Below are 21,575 nucleotides of genomic sequence, written 5' to 3' on the forward strand. Positions count from 1 at the left end.
TTATTTTCCCACCTCCACTCTCTTGTAAACTGCCTGTCAAGGCCGTTACTATTATTGTTTTGTGAATCCTACACACACTTACAATATCAAATATTTTGTGAGATTAAGTAACTGTCTTCTTACAATTTCCATTTTCGTATCCATGGTAGCGGCATAAACGGTAAACAAAAACATGGACGTCTTCACCGAGTGAGCGCTGCTCACCTGTCTTCATGATCACATTTCCCTCCTGCTGTGAGCTGTCAACACCTTTGCATCCATTGACACGTTATTTTTTAACCTAACAGTAGTAACAAGTGAAGGAAAAAAGTCTATTTGTTCCGCTTGACATCACTGTGGGGTTAACGAATGATTCATAAATAGCTCGTTTGTCTTTCGCGTGTCGCCTTCAATACAAATCAACGCTTTTGACTCCGGAGGAGGAACAAAAAAAAAAAAAAAAGATGCCGGGGAAGCAGCAAACGATCTATTGACTTTCAACAACGCATGAAGCTCGCCGTCAGTTTGTTTCTTGGTCATCAAAAAACAAAAAATCAAACAAACAAAAACAAAACAATTGTTGGAGCATGTCAGGGCCCGGGGCCCACCTTTCTCGAGGGACGTGTTCGCTTGTGTTCCTTCACTTGTTGGGGGACCTCTCCCTCCCCAACCCTCCCGTCTGCGCGATTTGAAAAAAAACAACATGGCGGAACTATTGTCGACTTCCCTTTGACGAGAGAAATACTGATCACACCACATCGATCCCTCAAAGATCTTTAAAGGTCTGCTAGAAGGCCCTGCAGTGTGTACTTTACTCGTCTTGCGGTCAACGGTCAACATTAGTTACACGACATGAACTGATCTTCTAACAGTGTTTGTTTACATGGTCAAACATCACTGGGGAGAAACAGAGAGAGGGGGGGCAGGAAGAGAGGAAGATATTAAAGAAAACTACAGAGACAGACAGATGGAGTCTATATACATGAGTAGGTTCGTGAGGTTTCTTACAAGTGGTCTTAAAGGAAGGGAGGCGTATGCGAGTATGCGCACACAAAATATGAGTTTTATAGAAAATCTTAGAAACGAATAAAGCTACTACACATATACACACATACACGACATGCTTAATTTATAATCACAATAAGGAAAAAAACTGAATTAAATCATTTCTTAATATCATGACCTAATTAAAAATTAAAGAACTTAATCATTTGTGCACATTCATAACATCACAAATTGTATTACTGGACTGCTGGCGGACGATTTTTTTCCAGTTAACTACTAAAACGAGGCATGAGACTACAAAACTTCCGGTTTAGTCACGTTCTTTGTTTAGGCTCGCCGAGACTAACAGCGGAGAACTTCGCAAGAGGCTAAGCGTTGGTCTTGGCAGACAGACGGCAATCCACCTATTAACATTCATGATAACATCAATGCCATTTAGAGAAGTGTGTGTGTGGTTTTTTTTTGGAAACATTCTGTTACTATAACGTTTTCTTTATTTCACCGCTCTTCATCCGACACTCATGGTTGAACTTGAGTGAGCTGGAGTTGCCGATGCTGACACTTACGGTCATTCGAGCAAAACTCCACAAAATGTTTAGTTACGAAGGCTCGAATAATAAAATACCGGATCAGATCGCGCTACACTGCCGGTGTCATGTGCTCTGAAATCCCCCTGCCTCAAAGATCCACCTCTGTAATGCGCATGCGTCATATTTAAATCTAGGATAGTGTCGTGTGCAAAAAACCCTCCTGACACTTGGATCCAACCCTGAACCCACATTGTTCATATTAAAATCAAGCGTTGTATTCAGATAAACTGCATTCTCAAATGTCCAACAAGGACAGAGCATGTAGAGCTAGACTTTGACAAGGGTGTCTCTCCCCAAGAAACAGCAGTTGATGAAATTATATTTCAAACAGGACGCATGCGGATCATAATGCGGATTTAGGAGGCAGGGGGAATGCTGAGCACATGACACCGGCGCAGATTTTTTTTGTTGTTATTGCAAACCTAAAATACCTTCGGCAGCCGGGAGATTTATTGTTTCCACGACTGAACTACCTGGACAATTATTTTTTCTACACTTGCTCGCTCAGCGAACCGTTAGGACCTGGGTGTGAAGTGATTACATCGATTGCGCGCTGACCGACACGCTTAAACGTTTCCTTTCGCCCGAGACATTCAGCGGTTTGCTGGGGGAACTTTCTGACCACACAAAGCCTCCACACAAGTAGGTTTTAACCTCACGCCATCTTTTGTGACGTGCAGTGACGCTACACACAAGATGCCAGAAGCTTATTTCGGCTAACGTGTGCCCTGAGGTCGACTGAGTTGTGACAGTCGATACCTGGACCGACATGTTCCGCCATTTGTCTCTTTTCTTTCCACCCTTCTTGACATCTTTTTTTTCTTCTCAAAGCAAATAAAATTAGGGGGAACATTTGCAGTAGTCACAGATTGAAAAACTGATTGTGTAAGATTGTACATTAACTTAAGGGTGTAAGAACATAAGTAAACAGGAGTATTGGTCAGCCACGATTTCACTGGTACTGACGTCACAAACTGCCTTGGGTCCAATTGGAGATTGTAAAAAGCGAGGAAACCGTTTTTATTTAATTTCTAGAGATTCCTGATTCTCTTTGGGATTTCATGTTTGAGACATTAATAAATCATATGAAAGAGTCTGATATGTTTCTCCAATCGGGTAGGTCTTTAAAGTTCTCTCTCTCTCTCTCCCTGGGGTAGGTCATGAAACAGACAATTTGTTTTTCTACTTCTGATTTCACGAGTATAATACAATACAGAGAAACAAGGGAAATATGAACAAAAAATGATTAAAAGGAGGATACAGTACAGAAAATAAGGAAAATATATGAGAAAGATGACAAAAGAGGAAAGGAAAGATGGAAGAATCAAGTGGAGTAGAAAACTAATTCATTGCAGTATTACATATGTAATTGATATAGAAGCTCTGTACTTTACATAAAAATAAATAATTACATTTAAATAAACAGAAAAGGACTTTAAGCAAAAGCAGGAATTTAGAAACTGCTAAGGTCTCAGAGCTTTCCTCTTTCTTTGCAATAGGAAAAACTATAGAAACACTTTGATGAATAACACCTATTCCATGCAGACGTACAAACTCTCTCTCTCTCTCTGTATCATCTCCAACAAACCAGCCACTTACCTCCATATATATATATCCCCATATATAAATGACATAGCACACATACAACCATCTTCAGATAATACTAATGTTACTGTTAAATCATGTCTGAAAATCTACTTACAAAAGGAGTATGATGATATAGAATGGAAGAATACAGACACGTAGTTCCATATTGTGTCCGATGCTCGGTGGCTGGAGCTAATGACAGCCTTGGTGACGTCCTAGAGAGGAGCGCGCGTGCAGACGTTGGGCCGCTGGTGGGAGGAGGACGCGGCGACCGACTGTGGCGACAGGAGGAGGGAGGAGGGTAACAATGCTGGAAGCATGGCATCGGCACAGAAGACACCTACCCACTGAACACACGAGTGAAATTCAATAATCAACCACTCAGCGGAATTCTCGCCTCTCGTCAAGCGTACTTCACATCGGGTTTTCGACGCACGTGCATAGAAACGAAAACAAATAGTTCCTGTTCTCAGACGTGGTGACGTACAAAATGACCAAAGACAATGGTTCTAACGCTCAAGTAATTGTTTCTCGTCGTTGAGCGCGCGCACACACACATACACACCTGGCATGAAACAATTTTCAATACAGCATTGGGTTTAGCTCTTCTTGATGGATGCGAATATTGAGGAAAACAAAGTGGATTTTGGTGCTTTGCTGAAATTCTGCGAGGAACAAAAAAAAAAAAAAACAAACAAACAAAAAAACAAAAAAAAACAAAACAAACAAAAAAAAAAAAAAAAAAAAAAAAAAACCAAAACAAAACAAAAACAAAACTTAAGAAAATCAACGAATTAAATTAATAGGAACAGACTGGAATGATGTTCAGAATGTTATTTTCACATACATTATTTAACAATATAATATAATAAACATGATTTCCATGGAGAAGACATAACAAGGAACATTGTAGGCTTGTACATTGCACTGTTACGACCCTCCTACAAGAGGAAGGTCGGGCTTTGACGAAATCGAAGTGTTGGTCATAAATAAAAAGCTTCCTGAGTAAATGGGTTCAACAACATTATTCTGATGCAAACTTTAAGAATGTGCGGCTGGTTTCCGGTGAACAACAACTGGTTTATCGGGTACTTTAGTTAGGTTTATGTTTTTCCTGTGTATTGCAAAGAATATCACAGTAAGGGTTGTAGGAAGTCGATAAGAGGAGACGGTTTGTAGTGTAAGCCAGTAGCGCACTGTTTGCGATATATGTATCAATGTACATTGGGAGCTTTCCCCGTTTGTTATATATCATAATATTAGAATATTAGATTCATAATAAACAGTATTAGATTCTTGTGATTTACATTACAGAGGTGTACAGTTTCAACCATCTTAAGAAAGACGTTATAGGGGTTTCAAAAAGTCTGGACAAAGCCCAGAAGTCTCCATGGTTTCCAATGTCTACATAGCTGTCACGATGTCGACTTTCCTGTCATTGGCTTTACCGGGGAATTCTTCCAGTGCAGCGCTAAACGATAACTTAGTAGTTAGTGAATCACAAATAGTTGTAGCTATTGACTGCTCCAATATCTACACCTATATCAAGATCATCCTTCAGGTTTCGCCGTGTGTCCACCTTTGCGATATACCATTCGAGTTTTTTTTTCTCTCTAATTTATTCAAGTTACCCATCTCATCCCACAGAACTGACTGTCACTAAATTATTTATGTGATTCTTTAGCCCGACAGCTGTGGTCGAGATGAGAGAGGTTAATGCTATAGATGTGTATTGTGCCAAAGGGTATAGAAATAGACGTGAATTTGTTTTGCTTTTCCAGTACCGTCTTTGCTGCAAAAAAAAAAAAAGAAAAAAAAAAAAAAAAAAAGAAAAAAAAATCTGCAAATTTTCTTCGGCTTCCAACACTCCAAGGAAAAGGAAAACAGTTTCATTACATTTAATAGCAGTAGTTGGCTATGAAACGATTTCTGGAATGTAAGAATTCAGCTGTTGTGTAATTGCTGATGGCTGAGAAGGCCGGTCCTCGCCAAGCAAACTTTTGGAAGATTTGGCACTTAAAGCAGCTCATAGGTGGGTACACTCCTGCCCATTTGTCACAGAGATAATATATATAGTTTTTCTACTTTATTGTAAGAATTTCAAATTGTTTGACCCTCGGAAAAGATCTTTCTCCCATGTTTGCAATTTTAAGAGTTAGCTGCAACGAACAGGAAGCTTCATTCACTTCAGATTGCGAATGTTCCTATAATCAGATCATGAGTAAATTTATGTTTAAATATACCAACATTCTAAAACGCGGGTTTAAAAAAATTTTTTTTACCGGAACTGTTCATATCATGTGCCGTACTTTTATAACTTTCTTGTATTGAGGATATTTTCATCATCTGGACTCTTGTAGACATTTAACAGTCGACCTTTTTTTTTTTTATTAAAAATAATTCACCCAAACTTCCAGGATCATGGACAGGAAGCCATCGACTACTTGCCTTTATCGAGGCCCGAGGCAACCCGAGCTGTTGTCGTCGCCTTATAATCATCGACGGGCCAGGAGGACAAAATATTCCGTTTCTATTTGCATTGCGATTTTTGTAGCGGAGTTTGTGTTAGTGTTCTCTTGGTCCCTGGGGACAAAACGCGGTCTTAAAAGTGTTGGGAGGTCGGCAATTAAAACACAGCTAATCTATACTTCTCACTGACAATTATCCTCGCAAATAAAGCATTCCTAGGTCCATGAAAACAAGATGCAGAGACAGGCTGTGGAGAAAAAGGATGCCTTGAGAAAAGAAATGATAGATTGGCACTAATGGCACTAATGCCCTAATGTCAAAATATCGCTGGTTGCTCCTAATGTTCTATTTGACATTTCTATTAGTAATATTTTTATATATGTTTACTTTTTTAAATAGGGAAGGATCTTGTCGAAATATCCCCCCCCCAAAATGTTATTTTACTATACTTAAGGTCTTTATGAGTTTACCTCGTCAGTCTTTCCCTAGCATTTATAGGTTTCGATTTTGCGGTTTTGATCATGAACTAACTGGAATTCGGAGTTGGGCCGCCTCCAACCAAACTTACAGAGGATGAGCACAGACTAGAAAGAAAATGTAAACTTGAAAAATGTTTAGAAAGTCATAAATACATAAATATAGGTATTATTAATATATTTTCCCCATACGCAGTGTTTAATTTTACTTTTTATGTGTTAAATGTAGTTAACAGTATAAAGTGGGGAGGACCTAAATTATTTAAATATTGTCTACATTCGCGGAGGTCCTACACCACCAACTCCCCAAGAATACTGCGGACCGACTGTATTGCTGTTCTTTTTTTTAAATACAGTGGTACCTCGACATACGAGTTTAATTTGTTCCGTAACCTTGCTCGTATGTCAAATTGCTCGTATCTCAAAGCAATTTTCCCCATTGAAATTCATTGAAATGCCATTAATCCGTTCCAGCTCCCAAAACACCACCTCAGTTGTTTTTGAATAAGAAAAAGTGTATTTACAAGAAGAAACGTTTATTTATGAATAACAAATGCATATTCTATAAAAACATATTAAATTCTTCGTTTGTGGAAGTGTGTGGATCTGCTTCAGCAAATCACCGTAAATCGCTCGTGCCTTCTCACACATGATGCTTTGTGTTAAGTTCCTCCTTGAAGCTGCTTCTCTGTCACCCACACAGTCAATAGTTTCTCCATCTTTTCCTGGAGAGAAGTCCGGAGCTTAGAAATTATTGTAACGCCCCTAGCTGGCGTTGTACCCTTTATCAACTCCTGTTTAAGCTCAGAACTTATCATTGATGTGCTACGCCCGTACATCCTCGCCAAGTCAATTACTCGCACACCTTGCTCGTTATTTTCTACGATTTCGCGCTTTAATTCAATAGACATCATCTTCTTCTTCGGACCCATGGTTATAAAAATAAATGTGATAATGTTTTGTAAATGTACAAAAAGCAAAAAAACGCGAACCCAACTTATCAAAAATGCTTCGAAAACGAGGGAAACAAGCACATACTGAGGTCTAGTCTGAAGTGGGAGAAACTGTTAGACGCTGCACACGACCCCAACATCCGCCCCGCATGTTGGGGTCGTGTGCAGCGGTGTAGTGTGCGATTCCTCGTATCTCAAATCTTGCTCTTATCTCGAAGCAAAATATCGCTCGCTCGGCGGCTCGTATCTCAAAACACTCGTATGTCAGGGCACTCGTATGTCGAGGTACCACTGTAGTTCATTTATTAACCGTTGTTTATTTTCTCTTAAAGTCGTTTCTTGCTTGTATCCCGCCTCGCTTGAGTAACCAGTGAATGTGATTCTGTGTTAGCTAAATCAATTGTTACGATTTTCGTTTTATTATAAAAATAATGATGATGATGAAGATGAAGATGATGATGAATTGATTATAAAATCGTACATGAGAGTTACGTCTCTTTGCACAACAGGCTGAGATGTGATTTTGGTTTTCGTTGTGGTCATGTTTGATGTGAATAAAATTGTTGGACCTTCACGTTTCCATGTGCTTCTGCTGCGTTTGCGTGTGGATTGTGTTTGTATATACATAATATATCAATATAAATAAAGTTCTTTAGACCTGGGAAGTGTTTGGATCTATTGGCTTGATTCCACACTGGATTGCTTCACTCACTTCGGCAGCGCCATTGAGTTGCAATGATAAAGTGAAGATCATATTTTTTTTTTTTGCTGTTTAATATGACAACATTCTTTAATAATCTCTTGATTTCTCAGTATATTCTCAATATTCTCAGAATGTCACCAATCCTTGTTTTCTGGAGTCGTCAACGTTAAATCTAGTTATCGCCCTTTACTGCCGGACGCAGCGAGTCCTCGCATGTTCTTCGTTTTACATCTTTGTGATTATTTCGTGGATCCTTTATTTATTTATCTTTTTGTGAGGCGATTTGATCCTACCTTTGACGGTGGGTGCGATGTCACTGGGCTAATAAATAAGCAGACGATAAGCGTTGAGGGGGAAAAGAGAGGGAGGAGGGAGAGACACAGACCTTTATTCTATCCAAGTTCACATGTACCTGCTGGAATGCAGTGACCTTCTGTGAGAAATTTTACCGAGAGTTGTGAGTGCCCATAACTGTGACAATGGGAGTCGTGACTGCCCCCAGGTACCTGTCACCGCCACGATCCCTGTGAACACTGTCGCGTGACCAGCCATCGTTGTTTTATCGCCTGCGTCAGCCATCCAAGGACACCGGTGTAACTAAGACAGCCTCGGATGAGAAATTAATGGCACCGACCGTCGGTGGGTCGAGCTGACAATGAAGAAAAAGTAGATCACTGTCGACTGAGCTATTTCAACTTTAACGGTTTAAACTCATCAACACACAGTGAAGATGGATGTGGCTTGACTGAGCGAAATAAACACTTACCTTCATTTTATTCCTTCAGCGATTGATGTAGACGATAAAATCTTTTCATCCTACTGTGTTCGGGATAACTCATCAATTTCTTTTTAAAAAAAAAAGTGCGTTGTAGTTATTTTGAGCCAGTCGATGCATGTGTGTGTCTGCATGCACACATACCCATGAAAGTGCAGTTGCACCCTGTTTAAAAAAAATTAACTACATTTGTTTAACCGATCGGTAAACGTAATTAAAAATACTGATGACAGCGCTACAATTTAAGCACAGATAAAACAGTGCGACATAGTTATTAGTTACCTCTCCTGCAGGAAATACTGAAAAAATGTGCAATAACACCCCACTGGTCATACATAAATTTTCTGTGTTCTTTGCTACAATTCTGATTATCACTGATAAAGAAGCCAAGTAATCTTGATCGTGATATTGCAATTAACATCATATTAGGTAATTCTTTTCTAGTACAGACTGCACTATTAGCACATATATATATATGCTAGCGCCGGCGACTTTTGACGCTGTGCTTCTGCTTGTGACGCTCGTGTGCGAAGCCCTTAAGGTTACAGCGTGCTGCACCACTGCCTCAAACGCATGAACTATGGAGGTATTGAAGAACTAGCGAGAACCTACTCCCGCCGATTACAAAAGGACGCCCCTTTCCGCACGAGAAATCAAACGGTGGACGTTGCAGTGGTTGTCGTTTTGTTTAAGAACTTCATGGAGCAAAACGCGGTCCGCTAAAAATCAAATCAAATGAAATAAATAAAAAAATTCTTTTTTGGAAAAAGTCACCGGCAAGAACATGATCCGTATTTGTTATTTTGTTTCCGTTGGTTTCGCGCCGTTGTCTAGTGAGCTCGATACAGCGTCAGACAAGACGCACTTTGCCAGTTCTCGCTGGCCAGGCTCGTGTTTAAAATACATAGACACGTAGTGTAAAATTTATTCAAATGTTTGTTTTTTTTAAAAAAATATTTAAATTCGCAATTTTGTGTATATTATGTGCTAAGGTGTTTCAAATGCTAGGAAACCAACATTTCTTTAAAGTATTTTTTATGGGCAATAAGACAGACATCTTTCAATATCATACTTTTAATAAAAGGAGCTTTGGTTTCTTTCACATTTTATTTCTGCATATGAGTAATTTTTTTAGTAATGCAAAACGGTCTTATATAACCCCCCCCCTCTCCCAAGCCATGTATGTACATAACCAATTATTATTGCCTTAAATAAAATCATTAACTTCTCAATTATAAGTGCGAATATGTTCTCTGCTTGACAGTGATTCCTATACGGAATCCATAGATGCTAATTCATTAACAGCTACTGTTACCCAGAGACTGTTTAAGGTCTCTAAGGTTTGAAAAGAGCATCCCCAGCGGTCACAGCTGAGCAGCTTCTGCCGAGTGCTTGCGCTGGTGTAGCCGCAGCTGACTGTTCTTGGCGAATGATAAACTACACGTGTGGCACGTGTACGGTTTCTCGCCAGTGTGTGTTCTCATGTGCGTGGAGAGGTCACAGGCGTGGTGAAAGGCGATGCCACATTGCGCACACAGAGGGTGCACGCTGAGGTGCGCGGTCAGAGCCTGCTTGCTCTTCACCTCCAGCTTGCACACGTGGCATCGAAAGGCGATCTCTCCCAGCTCTAGCCGTCGCTGCATCTCCACCAGGCGCTTCTCACAATGCTTTGGTTGGTTGGACAACTGCAGTTTGCTGCTTGACGATGGCAAGGAACTGGTCCTTGTTTTCTGCAAGTTTTGGATGTCTGAGTTGTGACTGCGGAGATGTTGGGTAAGATTCATCTGGGACTTGAAGCAGGCATCACATTTGGAACATTTATACCTGTAAAGGTAAACATTGAAATGTGTTAGGTGAATGAAAGCCACGAATAACAGAAGGGGTATCAATCCTCAAGTACCAGAAAAAGTAAACGTTAGAAAGGTATAAATAATGATCAGGAAGGGAAAGAGATGGTGAAATTATCGAAGTGTCTAGGTAGCTGTGGATGACATTTTTTGATTCATCGTTAAAAAAAGAGGCAAACATAAAGTACAATGGCCTCCGTCATATTAATATTGACATCAACCAACATCTTTCTTTTTCGGTTGCCATACAAACAAATCATTTAGTCATTATTGTCTGACTGAATTCATAAAGCCCCCTCTTGTTGCTTAGCATCTGATCCTGTTTTGACAGAACGGCTTATTCCCGCACTCATAATCGCTAGAGTATTCGTAGTCGGAACTACATCGCGTGGTGATGTCACGATTATTTTTATTAGGTTTTTAGATGTCGAAAGTCAGGGTTGTTTATATGCTAAGACGTCTTTTCGCGTCAAATCAGCCAGACGAAAGGCGAGTATTAATTTCATTTTGAAAAATTATTTGTTCTACACATAATGTTTGTTTCTGCGATAGCGGCAATGGCCAGGCTGGACAGGATCTGACACAGGAACATCATAAGGTTTACCACAAGATCAGCCTGTACAACTCCCACCTAATTCCAATCTTGATGTACGGATGTGAGAGGTGGACTCTGCTTGGCGATACAAAGAGGAGAATCAAGGAATCCGAGAACACATGCCTGAAGAGGCTGCTTCGGATCTCGTACAAAGAACATAAAAACCAATGCATAGCACGGTCACCAATCTCGTAGGACACCAGGGACCCCTTCTCGCCACAGTCCAGCAACACAAGGTGGTCTGGTTTGGCCGTGTGGCCCAGCAAGACACTCTTACGATCATCCTTCAGGGTAACTTGAAATCGAGGCCAAGGTGGACATAGGAAGATCTAACTCGCGAGCGTGATCGTCCATGCAGGACCTATTCCCCTCTCGACAGACCTGTGTGTCGAGTCTTCCCCACCCCTGTTATAGAACATTACAGGTATCAAATAAAGCCAACCTTGCAATATTGCGGCTGTGATGCTGGAGGTGATGTTGAAAGCTCATGCTTTTTGCTTGGTGGACCAGCCGGTGAGCATGCAGGTTTTTACGAGTGGCAAAAAGCAGACCGCACAAGCTACATTCTCGCTTCTTTCCTCCGGTGTTTACTCTCTTAAATGACACACAAGATAAATCAATTATCAATTATTACCTAATAATTAGTAGTTGGGCTTTATGTTCTAAGACTAAATAAGTTTACTGTCTAAGAAAACGCTAAGAAAAACTCTACTGGACTTTCAAATAACAAGATAAACAAATGAATGGGAGGAGGAAGAGAGAGTGTGTATGTGTGCGCGCGTGTTCATGCGCGCACATACAGGCACTTGAGATTTTTTACTTAAACTCCAACAGACAATGAAGTGCTGAAAGTCCTTCCTAGTCCACTATAGTCATTTCCATAATTATGACACTTTCAGTGAAGGTTATTAGGAAAATTCATGGTGACATTACCTAACACCTGATCGGATCTTCATACTTTGTAAAAGACAAAAAAGTTGGAGAATATATAGTTCCCACTACTGCTAACAGAGAAGATTTTCCCTTTTAAATTTTCTTCACAATGGCGTAATCCATCTGGCACAAACAGGCACATATAATGAACGGTAAAGATTACAGAATTTTTAAGAAGACTAGGAGAACACATTGCCAATTAAAACTGATAGTCACTGAGGACATTAATGTTTCTAACAACAGCAACACATCTACATGACCTCAGCCTTGGAGATAATTGCATAGTGCTGACATTAAAAAAGACAAAGTAAAAAAAAAATAACCTTGCGGCTGGCAGTTGATAGGCTTTGTGGGCACTTGAGGGAATATTCTTCACTGTGGGCACGAAGGTGAACTAAAAACCGTGGTTTCGATGTGTACTCTGCTTTACATTGGTCACACCTGTATTGCTTTGAGGCCTTTGGCAACTTTTTTCCCAAGGAGCTAGGAAGTACCTTTTGCTTTCGGCTTTGGCGTTTTGTTATTTCATTGTCTGAGGAAAGATTTCTTTTGAGCTCAGCAATGACTGATGACATAAGCACTTGTTGCCTTCTGGCAGCCTCTCTGCGTGGAGTTCTAATGGATTTACTTACAAGACTGGCACCACTGGACGTTTCTTTTCTACCGAGATTAAAAGTTTCTGAAGAAACCAGCTGGTCTTCTGCTTTATTTTCATTATGAATTTCTGTGAGATCATTTTTAAACCCGTTTCTCTTGGCTTGTGTTGTTGCTTTACCATAAAGAGTCTCAGCATCTAAATGATCCTCAAGGGTCTTACAGTGGCTTTCATCACAATCCTTATCAACTCCTTCCTCAGAGACTTTACAGTGGCTTGCATCACAATCCTTGTCAACTTCTTCTTCAAAGGTCTGACAGTGGCTTGGATCACAATCCTTATCAACTCCTTTCTCTTGGATCTCATCCTGAGGACTTGTGTTGTGAACTGTCTTCCTGTGACTGCCTCTAAGGTGGGACTGCTGATGAATGTGCAAAACGGTTTTACAAGAAAATGTCTCCATGCACTGTCCACATTGATGTATGCGTTCACTTAGGTCTATGTGACTTTCCGCATGAAGAACTAGTTTAGACTTGCTCATAAAGGTGTTTCCACACTCTTTGCATCTGTGTGGGTTAGCTCTCAAGTGGATTTTCATGTGGCGTTTGGTATCGGCTTTCCGTGAGAATTTGGCGCCACACTCCTTGCAGGCAAATGGACGGCTGCCCGTGTGGCACATGATGTGCTGTCTGCAAGCTGCTGAAAATCTGAAGTTTTTGAAGCATACACTGCAGATAAAAGACACGCTTCCTTCTTTTGATGTCTTTTTAAGTACACAAGGAGTTTCTGGCTTGGCCTGAAAAAAAAAAAAGAAATAAATAATTCTGATAATGGCATGTCCTGGCAAAAATAATTACTAAGGTAAATCATTGACCTTTTCACTTTGACGAAGCAGGATTGTATAAGTAACAAGTTTGAAGTAATAAGTAATGCCATGTCTGTTCTTGGTGGTAGTGATCCTGTTATGGCTCCTCATAGGCTTCTGACATGATATTGGCATCTCTGGTATAGCGCTGTTGTTGGCTGAGTCTTACCTGAGGCACTACAGTTCCATGATTCGTTTTCTCTCACCATGGCTAACAGAATAGCTGTGATTGGTCACTGTTTCCAGCATATGTGCATGTATGCATGCATGTACACACTCAGATACACAGCAAGTATGGATTGGCAAGAAAAAGGGGACACACTGAATACATGCAAACCAATGCCACCACCACCACCACCACCACCACCACCACCACCAACACCACCACCAAAGTCTATAGCTTATCCTACCTCCTCAATTGGTATGATGAGCATGTCACGAGCAGTTGCCTCCTCTTCATCTAGAGTGATGCCCTTCTCAAAGCTGCTGGCACCTTCCTCTTTATCTCTGTTGTGCACATGCATGTGAAAGGAGAGACTATGAGAGGTGTTAAAGCCTGCACCACAAACTTTGCAGGCATGCAGCAGGTTGTCCCCCTTGTGTGTGTGCTGATGGCGTCGCAAACTAGAACTGTCTGTGAAGCTACCATTGCAAGTTTCACATCTGTGGACAATGCAGGTAGGACACATGGCAGGCAGGATTGGAAATGTAACAAAATCTACGCTCAGGAAACAAGATCACATACTCCATGTACAATAATTACTGTTAATAATTAGAAGAATATATATTAATGCTAGTATATCTTTCTCTTTCTGCTCCAGAACTCCAAAAACATATTACAGCCATATTAAACCTCATTCTCTCTCTCTATCTCTCTACACACACACACAAGCTTGCCTATAAATATAGATGGAAACAAACAAACAATTATGCATCAGTTTACAAGGAAATACCCACATGCGCATGGCACAGAGCTAATCACAGGGAATGAACACTATGCAGAAACAGGAAGACTGCACCTGAATGGCTTGATTCCTTTATGACGGCGCTGATGTTCTCCAAGTCGATATTTTGTGCTGAATGTTGACAAACAGACCTCGCATTTAAATGGCCTCTCACCAGTGTGCACACGCATATGGCGATTCAGATTTCCCACTCTGGGAAATGTTGCACCACACACATTGCAGCTGAAAGACTTCTGTCGAAAATGGGCATTACGATGTACAGTCATGTACCAGTGACGTGAGAAAGTCAACTGGCACACATCACACTGCCACGGTTTGTCTTTTTGTGTTGCTTGCTGTACAGGCACTGATGTCTGTTGTAAAGGTGTTGTCACCTGCTGTGCAGACACTGTCGCTTGCTGTACTGGCACCGTGATCATTTTATGATGTGGCCCTGAGCCAGTGACGATGTATTTTGCAAGGGCTGAAAATGTATCTGATCCTGATATTTCTTGCACCTCCTGCTGTTTTGATTCAGGAAAAAACAGCATTTGTGCTGCAAGGCATGGTTGTTGTGAAGCAGATAGCACTGATGATACTGCTGATACGGCTGGCAAAGGTGGCATGCTGGTTGTCTCAATGGCTGCACTTGCAGCAGCAACTTCATCTACACCTGCACCTGGATTGTTCTCCTGATAATAAGATCACAAATGGCAGACTGAAAGCCAAATGTCATGTCTAAAGTCCTTTATGGCCATGTCTATTCAAACACCAAATTATGCCACTCTAGTTTGAAAATAATTGTAATTTATAATTGAAAATAAAGACAGATATTCCAAAAAAGATTTTATGTAAAGAAATAAGTTCTGTAGACAATTAGATAACTATTAGGAGTCAATGGCTGTGGAAAGTCCAGATAATGTGGGATCACAGACAAGAAGTGACAATACACCATGCTACTTTCCTTTCTGTTTATGCCATCAAGAAAACAAAATGAAAATGAATTTAATCTGTTAATCCACCAGTCAACTGACACAAACCTCAAGCACAGTCACATATATGATGAAGTTTTCAACTGTTGAATTATGGAAAAAGTCCTTTAGGTACAATGGTGTTAGACATTAATCCTAGACAGCTAACATAAATAAAAATTATCCAGCTATTTAGTCATAAGAAGGGAATATACCTGGGAAAAAACTGAACTGCATTTTAGAACATCTTTTTTTATGAGATGTTGAACAAGAGGAAATGTGCTCATGATTTATTTATATGTATATATATATTTTCTTTCTGTTTACTGTCATCCTGTTCAGATACACAGACTAGAAGACAATGACACAACATGCCTGTTGTTGCAGGCTGTAGTCTGACACTTGCATATGAGGAATAGTAATAGTGATTGGTTTCAGGATGTCACTCTGATGCAAGTCATTGACTGACAATGGCAGGGTAACAGCTGACAGTGTGTGATGTACAGGGGACACTCCAGATGTGGAAGCACTAGCTGTTGCGAGACCCTGTGCTACCAGACTGGCCTGTGCCAACTGAGAGTTGGAGTTGAACTCCTAAAGAAAAACAAAATAAAAAAGCTGGGTCTACAATCATTATATTGATAATCCACATATTGAATAAGCTGGTAGACCTACAAAAAGTGTTGCTTAAACTTTCCTAAGTTCATAAATTATTGTTAGTTAATAAGAGACATAAAAAGGACAGGACCTTCTTAAAAACAAAATCTATAAATTGATATGCAAAAGCAGAAAGCTGCTACCTCACTTTTTCTAAACCCTTCTTCAGAATTTACAGTTAGGCCAATTGTTTTTTTTATGAATAATCTACATGCTCAAAATCCAGTGGCCATCTGTAAAGTGTCAGCATCTTTTACATACAGGATTTTCAGTGTTCTGTTTTGAAAGATGTTGAAAAATATTGAATACTTTTCACTTACTTCCAATAAAAATGACCAGTCTAGAACAAGGAGATTTGATCCATCATTCTGTATCTGTGGACAGCTGGCATCCTGACCATCTGCCACTACTGTAATGGCAGCTCCACTTTCATTTGCACCTTGGCCTTCAATGGTCACAACATGGACATGTGCTACTTCACTGCTATTTTGAGCACTGGTGCTAGAAGGTGAAGCTTGTGCCTCAGAAATACTTTCAGGAGATGTAGCTTTTAGCCTTTGTGCACTGTTACATTGAAGGGGTATTCCAGCTTTGACTCCAGTGCTTACTGCCCTTGTAGGCGCCCCATCTTTGTTCAAGACAATTTGAATGCAGTCACCATTTGCAGTTTTCAGCGGTCTCTGAGTGTGATCATCAACGTTTACTACTATATCAGCATCACACAAAACTGCTTCTTGTTTTTGGCTTATTTCATTTGCGATCATGTGATCATCATGGTTTTCATTGTGGTTGGATTCTGGTGCTAGTATAGGATAAAGTGTACATGGGATCATAGTGCAAAGACTACTAGGATCTGCAGTTTGCCTGTGGGCTCGTTTTTTGGCAGAAAACTGCTTATTATGTTCATGTATTTTCAGATGACGCTTCATGTTGCTACTGCAGCTGAATGTCATGCCACATTTGCTGCACATGTATGGCTTTTCACCAGTGTGGCACCGCATGTGCTCCTTCAGGTGGCCCAGTCGGACGAACCGTCGTTTGCACTTTGGGCACTCAAAGGGTTTTTCACCAGTATGGATACGTGTGTGTATAGCCAGCTCACTCTGTTTGCTACATTTTTTACCACAGATTTCACAAGATAGTGTAGGCTTGATGCGAGTGTGTGACTGCATGTGTGACACACAGTTCCAAGACTGATTAAACATTGCATTACAAATTGAACACTGATATTGTTTCTTAGAACTTGCTTGTCGGGAAGATGCCTTTGGAATTACTACATGTATGCATTGTTTATTTTTTTCATTTTTATATTTTTTAATTGTTTTTCCTCCCCTACCACTGTGAATACTTTCCTCTTCTGCAGGACGATCACTGTTATTATCAGGGTCACTTTTAACATGAAAGGTTTGGGAAACTTGAGATCTGAAATTTTGTTGCTCCATATTGTCTAGCATCCCCAAATGCCTCTCTCCATCTAATGTTTTTACTGTTGAAGCTTTCCTAATGAAATAGATCTGAAAAAAAAAACAAGTAGTTCTTTATACATTGTAAACAGATCTTTTGGGAAAAAAAACAGAATTAAAATTTTTTATGTAATAAGTAATTTTACATTGTAAACTTATAGTTCTCTAATCCTAATGAATGTCAAAACTTGGTGTGCATGTCCATATTAGTCGTTGCTGGTTTCACAGTTTCATAATATAAATCTGTTAGAATCCAGTTACTTCGATTATCAACTACTCAACAAACCAGTCATCTAGCTGTGCTTGCCTTTCACTATTACTTGATTTTAGCGCAAGAGTTCAAGGGAAGTAACAAGGGAAGATAATAAACTGCCGATCCAGATGCAGTAGCTTCCCATGAAAAGTTTGGGCAGCGACATTATTGAGGAAAGATGTAAGTTTTAATGAAAGAAACCCCAACAACTCCATACATTCCAAATTAAATATTTAAATAAATGATAAATTAAATAATGCAGACATCATTTTGTATATTTTGTTAACATTCTAAAGCTGCATACTTTCATTACTGTTTTTTTTATTACTCAATTTTTAGAATGATTTGTGACAAATTTTTCATTTTGCAAAGAAGCTAACGGGACAGTATTCAACAGTAGGGAGAAGGCGCGTCTATAAAAGCGGGTTAAGAGTTAAAGCTAGTCCTGAGCATACTAGTGCATTATACTGGGCTAGGTCGTCGTAAGGTACCAGCCAAATAAGCTTACCCCATTTTTAGAATTTGTTCCAGGACTTTGCAGATTTTCTGGACCTGCACTTTCACTGGCTTTAGTTCGATATCCATGTTATCTTTACTGAAAATAGTTGAATTCAGTTCGTAATGCCAGTTTGTCGAGGAGCCGTTGTTCGGTAACGACTGGTTCCGTTAACACTCGACTTTATTAGAATTGGACATTTTGCGGATAATTGCCCTCTCAGAATAGTCAGAACAGGAATAATCTTCTCCATTTTGTCCCACGTATTGTTACTGGGTAATGGGGGTAGAGTAAACCACTAAAACTTAAAAATATCAACTACAAAAATCAAAATATAGAAATTAAGTTTGACTTCGAAATCTAAATTTATAAAATCCCTGCATTTCTTTGATTACGTAGCCTGCTATAGTGCTTTAATTACTGTTTTCTGTTGCCTATGTACATGTGTAGCAATGTATCATTTTCAGAAAAAATATAATAAATGATTTTAACAAACTTGTACCTTACAAAAGCCAAAACACCCAAAACAGAAGCAGCAACAATTAAAGATTGGCTGGTACACAGGCATTAAACTGCTGGAGAAATGGTGTCAGAGAGATCGACCTGCATGGTTATAGTGTTGGCGCACTGTTACGTCAGTTAAATCGTTATTCTTTGTAGTCCCTTTGTCTTTCTATCGTCCGTGATATTTTCAGGAGGGATGAAATCAAGGAAAAAAATTAAAATTTGATTGTATCGTAGGATATGCTACCCGTCTAGTTTTACTTTAAATCGATTCCTCTCATCGTGTTTGGAATGGCTGCCCTGGTTCAGATCTTGTCTAGGGCACGATGTTCTTTCTCTGCATGAGACGTCTATAGTTACTGGCTGCTTTGTCGTGGCTGTTGCTGGATCGACGTAAAACCCCTATTTCCCCCGCCCTTCCTCGTTCTGTTCTACTACATCCGCACGAAGGCCAATATAGGCTTCAACTCAAACTTGTGTACAACTCTGCGGTGTTTTATTTCTGATGGCTTATTGTGTTCTCTTGTCATGCGTCCTTCATTATTGCTTTTGTTTTGATTTAAACGCGCGCTGGACGACGCAAGTTTCTCCAACCGAAGGAGTGATCGATGTTATCGCAATCATTCGTCGAAAGACAGGACGTACGTCTGCAAACATTCATTCCGTCTAACAATGTTAGTGATGTAAACATTGTTTCATTACGTGTACACGTGCGTGCTAGTAATGCTTTGCCGATCCAAACTTAACTTTTGGCGAGTAAGAGACAATGCAAGTTTAGCTAGACACGAACAGCCCACAAACGACGCGTACAAGTTCAACTAAAACAGCGACTAATTTTTAATAAAAATGGCAAGAAAATATAAATTGTAAAAAGACTTTTTGAGGGCTGCAATCCTGCAGAGGACATGAGACCAAGCTACTTGTAGTAAAAGTTACACACCAAAAGATGGAAAGGTTTTGAGCAGAGAGACCAAAAATATCAAACAGCAGAATGACACTTCTGGAGTACTCAGGGATACTCAAGCAAGTTTTGACTGTTCTTGCAAGCAAGATCTGCAACCTTGCAGCAATCGATGTACAGGAACTTATTCCTCTAACATTAGAGCACTTCCCTTTTATGGGGTTCTCAGATGTTCGGTGACCGGGCAACCTGCAGGTAGTAAGGAGCGGTATTGAACGGTAAGGAGAGGGGTTTTTTTTTTCAGGAGTGGGGAGGAAAACTAGACAAGAACAAAAACTTTCTTTTATGAGTTTGCGGGTGAGACAGGTTAAAGTTGGTTGGTTCATAAAATTGTCAAAGATTTCTTTTTGCATTAATGAATAATGCATAAAAATATTACCAGATAGCAATCGTTATATGCCGGCCACACACACACACAAGCCCAAGGGCATCCGTAGCCTTCGGAGCCACCCACATGGCAGAACGGACGTCAGTGCCACATGAACATCGATGTTGCCGCTAGGTTTCGATGCAAACTTTCGACTGTTCTTGGCGTCTTCAACTATCGTGATGATCAAGAAAAAGATATCCCGTAGACGCTCAAATCCCACCTGACATCTTCACCGGCCATCTGAAACGTGAGCCGACACGATGCAGTCCGGTTCAGCCATGTTTACCTTCGAACACAGATAACGATTCGTAAAATACTAAAATCTGCAAAACTAATAAAATTGTTTAGAAACAAGATCTGCGATTGGATTTTTGTGGGAGAAAGAAATGATAGTTGTATCAAGTAAACATCGAGTCGCTTGCCTTCGGCAAAGCTAACATCGCAAACTAGATCGATGGCAAGAGAACTTGATTACAAAAGGTAAACATAGAGCGGCACAAACATGTAGTTTAAGTGACTGCTTTCAAAGACAACGAGTTTGTTTTTTTTTAAATTTATGTTTGTGTGCATAGAATCTCTGTCTGTTCGCCTGTGGATTTTTAAAACCTGTTTCAAATGAAAAGAAATATTGTGCTCTAAAGTCTCCTGTCCTAGCATCAATTTGTAATTATTAGTTAACTGCCCTTCAAAATTGCAAAAAAGAAAAGATTTTACAGAAATTTCAATAAAGCGCCGCAGTTCACCAGTTCGGAAATATTCGAGGCAGAAGTAACATGACTGAACACAGCCTGTCAGATAAACGAAACTCAGAAAATGTACACGGTAGATTTAATTTTAAAAAAAATATAAAATAACATTTTATTCATCCCAGAGGGCAATTTAGGGGCAGCTCGGAGATGAAAGCACAAAACAATACCATAACTTATCCATATTCGCCAAATACACTCATGCATTCATGTTTCAGACAGCTGCATTCATTCACACACAGTAACATTCAGAAGTCCCACGGAAGAAACAACCAAGAACTGTCTCAGTCTGTTGTCCTGCATGCAAAAAGAGTCATTCGATGGGGTCTTTAAAAAAAAGATAAAAAGAAAGAAAGAAAAATAACAGAAAAAAGAAAGACCGGAGAAAGAAAAAGTTGCTCTAGTGGCACACTGGTGCGTGTGTGTGTGCAAATCACTAGGTATGCGCGCCTTTGTGTGTGTTTGTGGTTGGTGGGGAAATGAAGGTTTTTTTTTTTCACTCCGACTCCCCACCTACCGTAGACAGCAACAGAAGATTAGCATTGTGATGTCTGTATCACGGCAATGAGCTTCCGTTTACTTTAGAATCGTCACACACGAAGACAAATCGAAGACAAATACAAATTTTCTTTCAACGATCGAGACTGGCGTATTTAAGAACAGCTTGTGCATGATTTCGTGAAGGGAGCTGGTTGTCTTGTCCAGGAAGCCAATGTCAAGAGCGCACATTGATTGCAGGGAGGGCCTGCCCCATGTCAGCAGGTTTATATGGTTTATGTAAAACATCGTGATGCTCAGATGAGCTGTTACACCGAGGACTTGTAACTGTAACAGAGCT

General features: G+C 40.0%; 1 protein-coding gene across 1 annotated transcript; it reads right to left on the reverse strand.

The window, feature by feature from the left end:
* Positions 1-9,635: 9,635 nt before the first annotated feature.
* LOC112556735 (zinc finger protein 808-like) lies at positions 9,636-18,359 on the reverse strand. The gene is made up of 8 exons (XM_025226016.1): positions 18,170-18,359; positions 16,265-17,458; positions 15,663-15,881; positions 14,392-15,008; positions 13,783-14,035; positions 12,236-13,303; positions 11,422-11,573; positions 9,636-10,361 (listed from the first exon to the last, which is right to left on the reverse strand). Exons 2-8 carry the CDS (start codon positions 17,396-17,398, stop codon positions 9,902-9,904), a joined length of 3,903 nt encoding a protein of 1,300 aa, XP_025081801.1. The 5' UTR covers positions 17,399-17,458; positions 18,170-18,359; the 3' UTR covers positions 9,636-9,901.
* Positions 18,360-21,575: the final 3,216 nt, after the last annotated feature.

The sequence above is a fragment of the Pomacea canaliculata genome, linkage group LG2, assembly GCF_003073045.1.
Source record: "Pomacea canaliculata isolate SZHN2017 linkage group LG2, ASM307304v1, whole genome shotgun sequence".
NCBI lineage: Eukaryota > Metazoa > Mollusca > Gastropoda > Architaenioglossa > Ampullariidae > Pomacea > Pomacea canaliculata.